Source organism: Heptranchias perlo, chromosome 18, assembly GCF_035084215.1.
Source record: "Heptranchias perlo isolate sHepPer1 chromosome 18, sHepPer1.hap1, whole genome shotgun sequence".
In the NCBI taxonomy this organism is placed as follows: Eukaryota; Metazoa; Chordata; class Chondrichthyes; order Hexanchiformes; family Hexanchidae; genus Heptranchias; species Heptranchias perlo.
Window position 1 is genome coordinate 24,016,035 of NC_090342.1, and position 16,422 is coordinate 24,032,456.

The window sequence follows — 16,422 nt, forward strand, 5'->3', positions numbered from 1 at the left end:
AATCAAAAGCCAACCCAAAACTATTTCACCTAGAATTAACAGTAACATATAAATGTTACCATTTTGTGTAAAATGTTCAAGCTTTTAGGATTGAGTTACTCAATAAATTATTAAATGTACTGTTTTGGGAATTTAACTTCAAAGTTTTAGGATTTCTGCTTTAACATTATCCTGGCTGTGCAGCTGCAATGCTTCTATCTGTGACTTTTACAATGGGCAGCCAGGCAGCAAAAGATTGCTCACACTACTGCGTAAGTCACACTCCCCCCACCAAAGTCATAAAAACCTGTAGAAAGGTGCTGCTTATCACTGAATTTTATGGCCTGTGCCTGTCAGATTCAACTATAGTAGCAAATTCACCCAAGTCAGATAAGACACACGTCATATGTAGTGCAGAGGTCCCCCACATTGCCACTCGATAATGTGCTTTCTGTTAAATGTAGATTTATGCATTCTGATTTTGAGTGCACTTTCACTCCAGAATGATTTAAACTGCTACAGCTTTCAACTTTAACTTCTCTTCAGTTTAATTCCAGATCACAAAAATAAAAGGCAATCTTGCAAATCAGTGTGACACCTTTGCCTTGTAACAGCTTAAGTTGGCTATAAATTTTATATTTCATTTACCTGTCCTTTATCTTAGGTTCTGCCCTCTAGACATCAGAAGAGTTATGTGGTAAAATAGAACACATAGCATGGCTAAAGCTAACTAATAATCAAAATTCAAACCATCAAATCAAATACAGTACTCAGTTTCTTAAATGTATTGCCAAGTTAACTGGTTACAGGGTACACAGCCCAATTTTTAAACCTGTTCTGCTGGCACAAATTTCCTTTGACGTCATTTTATTATTTTTGAAACTATTTGCAAATGATCCAGCAGAGTCAAACTTATTGTGCCAGTATGAAAACTAGAGAGGAACAACAGCAAAGGATTTAATTGATACCATCTTAAAATTTGGCAGCAAAGCAACTTTTGACAATTCTTGCTTCATTTAAAAGCTACTATAAAAATACTACAAAAAGTAAAGATAATTTGAAATTTCTGTGTAGTAGATCCCACTGAACTTTTCCTTAAAATCCAGCATGATTCGGTATGATAAAGTGAATTAATTTAAATATCATTGATGTATGTGTTTATACCAGGTAAAACAGCACACTAAAACAATGACACTCACTTTGATGAAAATAACATGCTACCAAACACATTAAGGGCTAGCCTGGTATTCTTCTTTTAGCACAGTACAGCACATGTATGAAGGTCAGACTTCTATGGATATCTATTAGCTCTCTTAGAAGGAGTACCTCTCTTCATTTTCATACTTCATTGAACAAAATTCTGATAGAAATAAAATCCAAACCTTACCTCCAAAAATTGAAATTATGCTTTTAACCATGAGTTGTTACATAAAATAACTACCTGCTTTCATTTTGTTGAATGCAGTCATAGGCGCTTGGAGAACTGAGTGCAGCATTCGTTTATGCAGGTCCTTGGAGACAGTAACAAGGGTGTGGACTAGAGGCAGACCTCGAATAACACCAAGTGCAAGGAAGCTGTCTGCAAGTCCCACGTAGATGTAAAATATATAATAATGGCTGCCATTGGTAATAAATTTAGAAAATACAGAAAGCTGGGAGAGGTCTGTTGAGGAATCATTGCTTTGTGTGCCAGTCTCATCTGATATTCTGAAACAATCAAATATAAACAATATCTAAGAAAGATGCGTTTTTTCTTGCTTGATAGATTGTTAAATATGAATAACTCCCTTTGTACCTAGCAGCTTTTTGCTGTATCCAGTTTGAAATAGTGATGAGAGAACAGCCCAAGAATGGTGAATTAATTTTGATTGATTCAACCTAAATCTAGTCACTGCCACTGAATCTGAATTTGAGTCTGATCAGATCTGAAGGCAAAACTATTCCCTCTACCAGTCGAATAGCAATATTGCACTTTGAATTTCTTTCAAATATCTTCATGTTATCTTTTCTAAAGAAAACATCTCTTAGGCTTAACCAAAAAAAGTTAATTTGCTCACTTTAATAATAACTTCCAGGCTGACCCTTTAAATAGAGTTACATAGGGGTCAATTTTAGGATGGCCGAGCGGGTGCGTTCGTGGCGGGGGAGCTCCTAAAATTGGGGAATCCCGGAGCGGGTCCAGAGCCCAGCTCCAACCCGCCCACTTCTGGGTTCCCCATTGACGCGAATCGGTGCGCGTGCAGCCCCCCACATGCGGGACTCCCACCGGCAATTAAGCCGGCGGGATGAGAGTTTAGATAGTTAGGGAGGTACTTGAGGTCATCGACAGACCTCATTGGGAAGAGATTTTAGCAGGGATGTGATTTTGGACTCTCCTCAGCGTGTTTCCCATGCTGTGGGAAACACTCCCTGTTGTAGCAGACGTGTTTCAGTCAGCAGCCATTGGGAGATGCAGAGGATTCCTTGACAGTTGTGGGGAATACCTCATTCATTGCAGCAGGGCACTCTGTCACCTCAGACAAAGTTTTGCCTGCCACACCGTTGTCTCCACACTCAAAATTATTACATCATACCCTAAATTCCGCTGTCCAAACACATTTACCTACTTTGCGGACCCCCCTCACACTCACACCGTCAGGATGGGATGGGGGGGGGGGGGGTTCCATAGCTGCATTCAGCACTCCATTGGAGGCCGAGCAACATCACCAGCCTTGCCGGGCACGCCATCCACTTCCGCCACATTGAGCTACACAGCACAATGCTGTGCAACAGGCACCTGCACAAAGTAGTCGTGCAACTACACATACACCCACTGTAGGGTGATCCAATGGGTGGCATCAAGGGCGTTCATGGAGAACCTCATGAAAGGGCCTTATTGCACAAGCCAGTCAAGAATGGCCAAGACGTGGCAGTAGTGGTGACAATATAATATGTAATGTGAGTTGATCAGAAATCAAATAGAAGTAAAAACCATGACAAACCCTCAAACACCTTTGTGCATCCCCTTCATGATCACAACACGTTTGCCTTACGCTTCCTACTACACATAAGTGATGCATGCCCTGTGGCTGCAGCACACGTAGTGGCAGGTTGGGTGAAGCTGACGGTGAAAGAGATGCACGAGAGGGTGAGTATGAGACAGAACCATGAGATTGTATGAGGATTGGGTTGAGTAGTAGTGGTGGGATGAGTACTGGGGAGGTGAGGAAGTGCAGGTAAGATGAGGATGAGGGTTCAGTGGGTGTGAGGAGTGATGTGATAGAGTAGTGTTGGCAGTGTAGAAGGAGATGTGCGGTGGGGGCAGTGATTTGGCAGACGGAGTGTAGGGGAATGAATAAGAGTACTCACTTCGGCTGACCTGGTTAGGTCATTGAAGCGCCTCCTGCACTGTATCCAGGTGCGTGATACGTTGGTGGTGCAGGTGACCTCCTCTGCGACCTCGAGCCAGGCCTTTGTGATGGCAGAGGCAGGCCACTTCCTCCCGTCCGCCGGGTGGAAGATCTCCCTCCTCCTCACCCTATCCATTAAGACCTGGAGTGAGGCATCATTAAACCTGGGAGCAGCCTTCCCCCTGGGCTGCTCTATGCTGTAATTTTGCCTATTTTCTACAGCATCAGTCAGTGGTGGACTGCCCCTTTAAATAGGGCTCCTCCAGCTGACAGCCTATGATGCGGGTGCGCAGTCTGCCCGCTGTGCAGCTTTCCTGCACGAAACCCGGAAGCCAAGGTAAGTGGCATCAACTTACTTACGATCACGTGCCAAACTCACCGATTTCACTGAGCACGTTACCCACACGCCCCCCACTGCCAACCCGCCTCCCTCCTAATATCGGGCCCATAGAGTCTACTGCACAAAAACAGGCCATACGGCCCAACTGGTCTATGCCATCATTTATGTGCCACACAAGACTCCTCTCACCCCTTTTCATCTAACCTTATCAGCATACCCTTCTATTCCTTTCTCCCACATAAGCTCATCTAGCTTCCCCTTGAATGCATCTGTGCTATTCAACTACTCCTTGTGGTAGCGAGTTCCACATTCTTACTACTATTTGAGTAAAGAATTTTCTCCTGAATTCCCTATTGGGTTTATTAGTGACTACCTTATATTCATGACCTCTCCCACAAGAGGAAACATTTTCTCTACGTCTACCCTATCAAACCCTTTTATAATCTTAAAGACCTCTATCAGGTCACCCCATAACCTTCTCTTTCCTAGAGAAAAGAGCCCCAGTCTGTTCAGCCTTTCCTGATAAGTATATCCTCTCAGTTCTGGTATCATCCTTGTGAATCTTTTCTCCTTTGCCTCTCTATCCTTTTTATAATATGGAAACCAGAACTGTGCACAATACTCCAAGTGTGGTCTAACCAAGATTCTATACAAGTTTAACATAACGTCTCTGCTTTTTGATTCTAACCCTCTAGCAATGAACCCCAGTGCTTGGTTTGCTTTTTTATGGCCTTATTAATCTGCATCGCTACGTTTGATGATTTGTGTATCTGTACCCCTAGATCCCTTTGCTTCTCTACCCCATTTAGACTCATATTATCCAAGCAGTATGTGGCCTCCTTATTCTTCCTACCAAAATGCACCACCTCATAATTATCTGTATTGAAATTCATTTGCCAATTACACGCCTATTCTGCAAATTTATTAATGTCTTGTAATTTGTCACATCCTTCCTCACTATTAACTATGCCTACCAATTTGGTGTTGTCCGCAAATTTTGAAATTGTACTTCCGATTAAATCGTTAATGTAAATTGTGAACAACAGTAGTCCCAGCACCAATCTCTGTGGAACACCACTTCCCACCTTTTGCCAGTCTGAATAGCTACCCTTAACCCCTACTCTGTGTTTTCTGTTTTTGTAGCCAGCTTGCTATCCATTCTGCTACTTGTCCCCTGACTCCACATATTCTGACCGTAGTCATGAGTCTACAATGCGATATCTTATTGAAGGCCTTTTGAAAATCGTAATATGTTACATCTTTTTTTTTTATTCGTTCACGGGATGTGGGCGTCACTGGCAAGGCCGGCATTTATTGCCCATCCCTAATTGCCCTCGAGAAGGTGGTGGTGAGCCGCCTTCTTGAACCGCTGCAGTCCGTGTGGTGACGGTTCTCCCACAATGCTGTTAGGAAGGGAGTTCCAGGATTTTGACCCAGCGACAATGAAGGAACGGCGATATATTTCCAAGTCGGGATGGTGTGTGACTTGGAGGGGAACGTGCAGGTGGTGTTGTTCCCATGCGCCTGCTGCCCTTGTCCTTCTAGGTGGTAGAGGTCGCGGGTTTGGGAGGTGCTGTCGAAGAAGCCTTGGCGAATTGCTGCAGTGCATCCTGTGGATGGTGCACACTGCAGCCACAGTGCGCCGGTGGTGAAGGGAGTGAATGTTTAGGGTGGTGGATGGGGTGCCAATCAAGCGGGCTGCTTTATCTTGGATGGTGTCGAGCTTCTTGAGTGTTGTTGGAGCTGCACTCATCCAGGCAAGTGGAGAGTATTCCATCACACTCCTGACTTGTGCCTTGTAGATAGTGGAAAGGCTTTGGGGAGTCAGGAGGTGAGTCACTCGCCGCAGAATACCCAGCCTCTGACCTGCTCTCGTAGCCACAGTATTTATATGGCTGGTCCAGTTAAGTTTCTGGTCAATGGTGACCCCCAGGATGTTGATGGTGGGGGATTCGGCGATGGTAATGCCGTTGAATGTCAAGGGGAGGTGGTTAGACTCTCTCTTGTTGGAGATGGTCATTGCCTGGCACTTATCTGGCGCGAATGTTACTTGCCACTTATCAGCCCAAGCCTGGATGTTGTTCAGGTCTTGCTGCATGCAGGCTCGGACTGCTTCATTATCTGAGGGGTTGCGAATGGAACTGAACATTGTGCAGTCATCAGCGAACATCCCCATTTCTGACCTTATGATGGAGGGAAGGTCATTGATGAAGCAGCTGAAGATGGTTGGGCCAAGGACACTGCCCTGAGGAACTCCTGCAGCAATGCCCTGGGGCTGAGATGACTGGCCTCCAACAACCACTACCATCTTCCTTTGTGCCAGGTATGACTCCAGCCACTGGAGAGTTTTCCCCCTGATTCCCATTGACTTCAATTTTACTAGGGCTCCTTGGTGCCACACTCGGTCAAATGCTGCCTTGATGTCAAGGGCAGTCACTCTCACCTCACCTCTGGAATTCAGCTCTTTTGTCCATGTTTGGACCAAGGCTGTAATGAGGTCTGGAGCCGAGTGGTCCTGGCGGAACCCAAACTGAGCATCGGTGAGCAGGTTATTGGTGAGTAAGTGCCGCTTGATAGCACTGTCGACGACACCTTCCATCACTTTGCTGATGATTGAGAGTAGACTGATGGGGCGGTAATTGGCCGGATTGGATTTGTCCTGCTTTTTGTGGACAGGACATACCTGGGCAATTTTCCACATTGTCGGGTGGATGCCAGTGTTGTAGCTGTACTGGAACAGCTTGGCTAGAGGCGCAGCTAGTTCTGGAGCACAAGTCTTCAGCACTACAGCTGGGATGTTGTCGGGGCCCATAGCCTTTGCTGTATACAGTGCACTCAGCCGTTTCTTGATATCACGTGGAGTGAATCGAATTGGCCGAAGACTGGCTTCCGTGATGGTGGGGATATCGGGAGGAGGCTGAGATGGATTGTCCACTCGGCACTTCTGGCTGAAGATGGTTGCAAACGCTTTAGCCTTGTCTTTTGCACTCACGTGCTGGACTCCGCCATCATTGAGAATGGGGATGTTTGCAGAGCCTCCTCCTCCCGTTAGTTGTTTAATTGTCCACCACCATTCACGACTGGATGTGGCAGGACTGCAGAGCTTTGATCTGATCCGTTGGTTGTGGAATCGCTTAGCTCTGTCTATAGCATGTTGCTTCCGCTGTTTAGCATGCATGTAGTCCTGAGTTGTAGCTCCACCAGGTTGGCACCTCATTTTTAGGTACGCCTGGTGCTGCTCTTGGCATGCTCTTCTACACTCCTCATTGAACCAGGGTTGATCCCCTGGCTTGTTGGTAATGGTAGAGTGAGGAATATGCCGGGCCATGAGGTTACAGATTGTGCTGGAATACAATTCTGCTGCTGCTGATGGCCCACAGCGCCTCATGGATGCCCAGTTTTGAGCTGCTAGATCTGTTCTGAATCTATCCCATTTAGCACGGTGGTAGTGCCACACAACACGTTGGATGGTGTCCTCAGTGCGAAGACGGGATTTCATCTCCACGAGGACTGTGCGGTGGTCACTCCTACCAATACTGTCATGGACAGATGCATTTGCGACAGGTAGATTGGTGAGGACGAGGTCAAGTAAGTTTTTCCCTCGTGTTGGTTCGCTCACCACCTGCCGCAGGCCCAGTCTAGCAGCTATGTCCTTCAGGACTCGGCCAGCTCGGTCAGTAGTGGTGCTACCGAGCCACTCTTGGTGATGGACATTGAAGTCCCCCACCCAGAGTACATTTTGTGCCCTTGCTACCCTCAGTGCTTCCTCCAAGTGGTGTTCAACATGGAGGAGGACTGATTCATCAGCTGAGGGAGGACGGTAGGTGGTAATCAGCAGGAGGTTTCCTTGCCCATGTTTGACCTGATGCCATGAGATTTCATGGGGTCCAGAGTCAATGTTGAGGACTCCCAGGGCCACTCCCTCCTGACTGTATATCACTGTACCGCCATCTACTGCATTACCCTTGTCTACTCTTTCAGATACTTCGAAATAAGAATTCAATAAGGTTGGTCAAGCATGACCTTCCCTTTTGAAATCTGTGCTGACTGTTTATTATATATTTTTGTTTTCTAAATGTTTTATTTTTTTTTTCTATTACATCTTTGAGTAAAGATTCCATTATCTTGCCTACCACCGACGTTAAGCTAACAAATAACTTTGTATTAAAAGGTGTCGCCTAGCATCTCTAGATACTCAATTGATACAGGTGAAATTACGTAGCTTATTTCTGGTGTAAAGGCCAGAAAATTATATTAACATCTAAATGAAGACACTCTTGCCATATTAGCATGTTATAATGAAGGTCCCACCTATTTCTGGTGGGAGCAGTCTGCACCATTCATTTGCATAATTCACAATGTGTGCAAAGGTCCAGCGTAATTTCTCTACACTCATACGTCTCCCGAAGACCCTGATCACACAGATTTATGTGACATCAGGGCCCCCGAGTCAGAACTTCTGACAAAGGGTCTCTGCCTGAAATGTTAACCTATCTGTTTTCACATACTGATGGATCTGAAGTGTATTTCCAGCATTTGCCGTTTTTGTCCTTTTATATCTTTAACCTCAATGTGATTTTTTTTTAAATAAAAAGACTGCTTTATGTATAGGAAATAATTCACCATAAAAGGGCCAAGTCAAGGGCATCTTACGAGACACATTTCGAGGATGATGCAGCAGAGCATTTAAAAGGGTCTGTGTTCCGGAACCATTTTAAATTTCAACTCAATAATCCTCACAGAACAAATTGTTCTTGTTCTTTCACTCATGAGAGAAACCTTCATAATTCATTCACAGCTTGTGAGGTCTAGGAACACACTGCCAGTAGTGCAATATCTTATATATTTATTTTATGTTTAATTGATCTGTTTCTGAGATTACAGGGGGCCACTTTCACAATCAACATCAATGTCAGCTTAAAAAAAGAGAAATCATTTTAAGTCACTTGCTGGACTGCACTAAGTTTACAACATTGTGCCAAAAGTCAAATGCCAACTCAATTAAAAGAAAAGGGCTCAGAAAGCCTTTGCCTCCACTAACATGAACCCTTTTTATTAATTGTTTCTGTACATGTCGTGTGTAATGACCACTGGATGTCAATAGAATCTAGCTTTTAAAAGGTCAGACTCAAACTTTTTCTCCTGAATCTTTCGCATTTAAAAATTATGTTTAAAAAAGCTTTTAGCTTTTGAAGTGCCACTCATCTCAATCTATCTGATGGACATTGTTTATTAAAAATTGTACACTTGAGGGAACAGCTCAAGATGTTAAAAACAACACAATATTTATCATTTAATAATTCAATGTCTGTGAGAGCATGTATCTTTCCATATTTTTCCAATAATTTATTTATGAAAAGATAGAGCAGCAATCAGGAATGTAGTGACTTCAAAAGGGCATGTATGAGAACAGTTAAGCTAAAGCAATGCAGGAGAACTTAGAAAACATGAACCGGTTTAAAAAGAGCCAAAACTGGAGGCGGCAATTGTGACTATTGTAAATGATTGAGAATAACTGAAGTAAGTGTTCATTGCTAAAAGGTGCTTAGAAACAAGAAGCAAACCCATTAGAGTAGGTTATCATACAAATTGACTGGAACATTAAAAAGTGAACAATAAACCAGATGTGATTTTTTTCCTGTTGAACTTGGGTGTGTTATGCTGCATAAAGCTGTTTTAAAATAGAAGTTTTTTATGAAAACAGTAACAAGAAAATCTGGAACTTGTACAGATTGGAGAATATCACTGGCATAACAAACTATATTAGCAATGTATGAAATGTTTAATTTATTTAAATTTCTCAAGATATGAGACTACAGCTGCACTTTCTGAAAATGCACTTTGAAACAGATGACTCATACAAACTGGTCATGTTTCTATTTTAGAGCAAAGGTTTGCATTAATGATTACTAGTAGCTCATGTAAAATATAAAAGAATAGTCTGTGGAAATAGTTTCTAACAGTACATGCTATTGTATTAGTCAATCAATCTGGCAAAAGACCTGTTTAAGTTTCTGTTAGTAGTCTGGCCTATATTGCTTCTGAGTCATGCACTGAGAACATGAGAACACTAAACAATATATAGATAGGATTATATTCCCCAAGTTGGAAGCACATATCTACTTACCGTCTGATTACCCAAAGTCCAACCAAAGAGGCAGCCACCTTCAGAGAAACAATGAAGGAGATGGTGACATTAAAATTTCATCACATTATATCAGAGAACACTGAAACCTTTCTTTCTAAGTCACAAGGAAATAAATTCTTTTGCCTCATGTTGAATACATGTATTTTGCACTACTTTTGTGTAATAGCAATTACCAATAAAAATGCACCCTTGTACATTCATAGTATAGGAAAAATATTATGTTTTGTTTTAAAAATCAATAAATTTGCACACATCAGGGTAGAAATTGGTGTGCATTGCAATCTGCACAGACCATCCAACTACTACACCCCTATGTGAATTAGAGGCCTAATGCCTGTTGAGGATCCCTTCAAGAAATTTGTTGCCGATGAGTGGGGCAGGTGCAGGGCCTGACCCGCTCGGGATTCTTCAGCGGCCTCCGCTAGGTAGGTAGAAAGTTAATAATAAACATTACTGTGTAGCCGGAGAAGTAGGAGTGCTCCCCTGATACCATAGGAGTCACAATTGCCCCCATCCCCTGTAGCCCACACCAAACACTCTCCCCCTGGGGCTCACCTGAGGGCTGCTGCCGGCAAAGCAGGCAGCCCGACATTGATGTCTTCTTTCGGGCAAGCTGCGTGTGGAGGCTCCACCAGCGCAAGCTGATTATGCTGATGAGGCCCGAGGACCAATTTCCATTCATCCTCGGGCCTCTTGGTTCGAACTCGTGCTAATAATGGGGCAGAAATTGCTCAGAGTGGTAAACCAAAACTGCTCTTCGCTCCTTAGATTTATACTAACCCACTAACTTTACATCAGGCATTTCCTTGAATAGGAAGCGGAGAAGAGCCCAGCATCAGTTCAAGTGAAGCTAGGACCCTTGGAGAAGTGAGAGGATCACTCTCTCCCCGCGACAATCAGATTGGAGCATTTTTGACAAGCTGCAAAACTGTATCTGCAGGCTTAGAACGTGAAAATCAGGTAGTGAAAGGTACAACATTAAAATCATTGTAAAAATAGTTATAGACAGCGAGAAAAAGAGGGTAATAAGTAATTGAATTAAATAAAAGAGACAGAGGGGAAAAGTAAAAAAAATTTCATTTTTTAATTTTAAAAACTTTTTTTAATGACCAAAAACTATTAAAATAAGGAGTAATGAGACTCCACATTTCTAAAAGTTAATTTTTAGTTGTTTGGCAGTCATTAAATTTACAGCGCTGTTAAAACTTAGTTTAGACTTGGTATATTAGTTACTTTCCAGCTGGGCAGATGAGCAAGTTGGCGCTTTTTCAATGATTTCTTTGATTGTAGCGTGCGATATCCCTTTAATTCGAAGCTGTCATAACGCCAGCGAACCAGTAGGAGCAAGTTCCGGATTTCCGAGTTTCACTGCGCTTGTGCGAACGCCGGAACTTGTTCCTCCATTTCGCCACTAACAATGATAAGCACTGTTGAGCTCACCGTTATTTTGGAAGCAATTTCTGCCCCATTGAAATGAATGGGTCTTTGGCACCAAGTGCAAAGTGGCGTACAGATAGTAACCGCTAAAGGCATGACAGTAGTGAACCAATGAGTCAATCCAAGCATTAATAGGTATAATAATAGTAATGACTGAGATGAGACTTCGGCCTTTGAAAAATGGTTCTTATTATCTGAGTGGAGCAGACAATCCTGAGAGAATGATTCCCTTCATTTCTCGTCATTCTCACTGTGCTGTTCCTCACAAATAATATCACCAGTGGCCCCGTGCACGCAATCGAATGATGAACTATTATAACCGTGTTCTTAGTTGAACTGATCTGTCCGAATTCTTAAGGCCGAGAGCATGATCTATTGTTAACAATCTTTGTAAAACAACCAATTGCACGCTCAGTCCCAGACCAGTTCTTCCCAGAATATAATACTTCAAAACCAATTTACTGGCACATTGCTTTTACAGAGGGATTTCCTGTAATATTATTTTAGAACAAGACTTTAAAAAAAAATTTTACACACTCGTTGATTGCTGGGAACTTTTCATTTTATACATTGATCCCAGAGTACAGTATTTGTGTCATGTAATTCAGTAATTAAAAGTGACAGAGATGCAATGTTTCACTGTTCTCTGATACTACAAGATAATCGGAAGTGAATACAATTTTTTTTATTTGCTTTGTTAGCCCAAGAAACAAAATCACTTAAATTTTAATTGTAAAATTAATCTAAGAATGGGCACGGTTATCATTGTTGCCTACATTTCCAGCAGTCAAAAATCTTCTTTAATTGATGGGGTACGTATAAAAGATGATATTTTGCTTGTTATCTTCTGTCCGTATTTGAAGTAGCCCAGTCTAATACAACAGCTGCCACTAATGAAACCAGGAAAGCTGCTTAATGGGGTTCTGCCATTGTTGCCCCTAACAGCTGCTGGGAAGTGTATGAAGACATTGCAGGTTGACTCGCTTATCTTATCTTTTTTTGAGAGGGTATCTCATGTGCATTCAACATCAACAACAAACTTTCATGTACCAAAACATCCCAAGGCATCTTACAAGGGGCTGGGGAACTCAAATAAAAAGAGGGAAAAAAGTTAGGAGAAGTCAAAGGCACTGGGGTCATTTTTAACTTTGTTACCTGGATGGTAAACTGGCAGAGCAGACCACCCACCCATGGTAGAACCTGCTTGATTTTCAACCCTATTCACTTCTAAAGATCACAGGGCCAAAAATCCACCATCCTGCTCCACCACCATAACATGATGGAGTGGGAAAATCGTGCCCCACAAGTGAGATGAGAGCATGACCCCACTGGAACTTCCAGGTTTAAGCCATTGGCATAATACAGGCAGGCACCTGTGACTGTATTGGGACACGTTTTGCACCAGATGGGGGGCAAAATGTGGCACTTGCCTACAAAGCTAGCATGACTGCCTTCAAACACCTGATTAAATTGAAATTAGCCCCATTTATTAGAGGGCTAATTTCACTTGAGTGGTCACTTGACTTCTGGCATGTTCCTGGTTATGACTCCAGAACGGAACAAACTAGTGAGTCGCACTTATTCTACTCTGGTCAATTTGATGTTGGTATCTTGCTGGCATTTAGTTTGTTTGGTGCAGAGGAGAACGGGAGCAGTGGGTATTCAGGTAAATGATGCCATCCTGCTGGCCCTGTATCCTTTTCAAATGCTAGGCTCCTCCAGGAAATTTGGAGCCCACATCTAAATCACTTCAAGGTTTTGCTGGCACTAGGAATATGGAAATATTTGTGGAAAAATATAATTTTCACAAAATGCTAGATTTGATTGTATAACTTAGCTTAATTAAAAATTAATTTTAAATCTTGCTGCAGGGCATCGTTAAGACTTGGGATACTAAATTTAGTTGACTCAGACTCTTATGTCCAGTTTTTAGGAGTGCACAATTCGATTCATGAGGGGCGATTTTAACCTTACTCGCCTGGCCAGAATAGCGGGGTGGAGAGCTATGCTTGGTCTCAGCATCTCTGGGACGGGAGGAGTATAAAACAACAACCAGGACTGCCACTCTTGATCATCATGTAGCATCCCCTTGGGGTGTGTGTAAATATCAGGTGAGTACAAGATTGAGGTCAAATGTGTTAGTTTTAATTGTTGAATCTTCCCCTCCCATAACTCACTGTCCAGCATCCGAGACATTTCTTGCATGATTCTGTCCCAACACAAATGAAAAATTTCTACTGAGTGTGGTATTTGAGGGCTGCTGTCTTTAGAACATCCCAAAGTGATTTCTAACCAATGGATTACTTTTGAAATGGAGTCAGTGTTATTTATGTGTGCAAATACAGCAGACTATTTACACACAGCATGGTCCCACAAACAGTAATTAACTGTTTTTGGTGGCGGGGTGCTCTGAGCTCCAAGGGAGCACAAATCATTAGTCTGTAATTTTAAGAATAAATATGATCCATGTACCAACAAAATTGGCAACAAAATCACACAAGAAATGTGTAGGTTGCTTTTTGAAATCCTTGAATTTGTAATTCCTGCAACCTAAAACTCTATTAACATATATTTTTATTTTTTTAAGATTCTATATGGAGAATAGACAGTAGTAAAATGAGCAGCTTTGATAATGAATAGTCTGCTTTGAGAAAAGTATTAATTTCGTAAAGGAACACGACTTATTGGCAGTCCTAGACAAGTACAGTCTATTACAGTGGCAGCTCGCAGTTTCTGCCCCTATGAGTTCTAATTGTTTTCCACATAGTGAGTTCATGATGTCAAATGGAGCCATCTGGAGAGGCACCAAGCATAGAGGAGATACTGCCCCTGAAAGAGAGAGAGAAGACTGAAAGGCAGATAAATCTGCACCACTCTCATACACTTCCTAATAAGCAATTAATGAGCAACATTAACAAGGGCCCAAAACTAAGATAGTCACCTAGCTCCCTCAGTTAGGGGCGGTGTGTTTTGAAGGATAAGGAAAAAAGATTATAAAATTGGAGGAGAGAATTTTAAAAACAATGTACCAACATTCTTCCAGATTGGTTTGTAGCTCATTAGGCTTTTATATGGTATGGTGAATAATTGAAATTTATTTGTAAAAATCTACATGATACTACATATATAAGCATTGTTCAGTCTGCATTCATACTAGAAACTTTATTCCTGTTATCGGCTCACTAAAATTAATATATTGCGCATAGCAAAATCTCAATAATAAAACTGCACATAGCCGCCTTCCTTGCCACAACACAAGGTGTAAAAGTTGATGAAAAAAAACATAAGCAACAATTATGTAAAACACTTTGTGTAGCAGCATCAAAGCAATGGTTGGTTTTGTATGAATTCTACAAGATAGGACTTAAGAATTTAGAGCTGTTTTGAAACACAATGGGGGTGATTTTAGGAGGCAATTGCGGATGCATTGGGGGCGGGGGGGACTCCGAAAATCGCGGAAATCCCGTTCGGGTTCGGAAGCCGGCTCCAGCCCGCCGACTTCCGAGTTTCCCAGGGACCCACCTGTGTGCGCACAGGCGACCCAAAAACAGAAGTCCTGCCGGCAATTAAAGTCAGTGAGGTGACATTTAAAGAGCCAAATGTACCTCATTGAGGTACTTAAGGCACTTTACCTGTGACAGAGTAGGTCATTAGAATGATTTTTAACTTACCTGGGCGGCTTGTCCACCGCCTCTGAATCACGCCTGGTAAAACCAGGCATGAAGGGCCGTATCAGGCAATAAGAAACTAAATAAACCAAATAAAAAACCATGGAAGGAAGTGAAAACACTAAATGAACCTACCTTTGCACCCTGCGCCGATGTCTGATGTCTCCCGCTCCAATGTCCCCCTCTTCATCCCCCCGATGTCCCCCTCTTTACCCCCCCAATGTCCCGCTCTTTACCCCCCTGATCTTCCCCCGATGTCCCCCTCCTCACCCCCCCGATCTTCCCCGCGTCCCCCTCTTCGCCCACCCCAATCTTCCCCCAATGTCCCCCTCCAACCCCCCCCGATCTTCCCCTGATGTCCCCCTCTTCACCCCCCGATCTTCCCCCGATGTCCCCCTCCTCACCCCCCCGATGTCCCCCTCTTCACTCCCAATCTTCCCCCAATGTCCCCCTCTTCACCCCCGATCTTCCTCTAATGTCCCCCTCCAACCCCCCCAATCTTCCGTCTTCCGTTTCAGCACCGGATGACGTCTCGCTCTCTCTCTTTCTCACCCCCCCATCCACCTCCCCCCAGCACGTTGCAGCTCTTGACGGCAGCCAGCCTGTCAATCAGGCTGGCCGCTGGTCGCGAAACCCGGAGAGGACGTTAATCATCATCAATCAACACGTGACCCCGTCGAAAACGGTAAGTTTTGTTCATGCGGGTTTGCCACGCGCACCTTCACCCCCCCCCCCCCCCCCCCCGCTGCCAATCCGCCACCAATGTAAAATCAAACCCAATGGGCGGGTTTTCCTGATCCCCATCTGCCCTGGGGCTAGACAGGAGCAGCATACCCAAAGTGTGTTGCACCTACCCAGGTCCAGGAGTGCTGGTATTTCCTGTCCTGAGCCATTAACATGGACCTGAGGGTAACCCCCAGTGCAGGTGCAACCCCAGCCTAGTGCCAGCAAAAAGGGTAGGAAATTAGATACAGCTGCAGGCTTGAGAGTCTTGCAGCTGTGGACCTGATCCTGGCCTCGGGGCCTTCTGACTGCTGCTGGAAAGCAGCAACCAGAAAGTTCCAAGATCCAATGATCTGCTTGGTGAGTGCCTAAAAATGTTGAAATTTATCTTGGTCTTCTTCTTGGTTTTCTTAGACCCTCCAGTCTAAAGGGGGTTCCCAGCACAAGCTCAAAATTTTCCAAATCCCGAGAGAGCATGCCCTGTGTGAATGGTGGGAGGTGGGGTTGGAAGAAGCCTATAAAGTTATCTTAAAAAAGAGGTTTAAAGTAACAAGAATGGAGGAAATCCACATATATTTTAGTGTAATCAATTGTGCAAATATACCAGGATTAGTTTTCCCGAAAATGGTAAAATCATTGTGTATCTCACTTTTCAGAAAGCTTTAGGGTTTCTAAATGTGCCTCTTTCTTTTTTTGTTAGTAAAATAAGAAGATCCTACATCTATCTTGTTCAAGCAT

At 43.3% G+C, this 16,422-nt stretch overlaps 1 protein-coding gene across 1 annotated transcript in view; it reads right to left on the reverse strand.

Annotated features, from left to right (window-relative positions):
* cftr (CF transmembrane conductance regulator) overlaps positions 1-16,422 on the reverse strand; it is a 117,641-nt gene that overhangs the window by 19,368 nt on the left and 81,851 nt on the right. Inside the window, exons 16-17 of the mRNA XM_067999536.1 lie at positions 9,836-9,873; positions 1,421-1,686 (exon numbers count right to left, since the gene is read on the reverse strand). Of these exons, the coding sequence (XP_067855637.1) occupies positions 1,421-1,686; positions 9,836-9,873 (304 nt within the window). The remainder of the gene's footprint in view (positions 1-1,420; positions 1,687-9,835; positions 9,874-16,422) is intronic.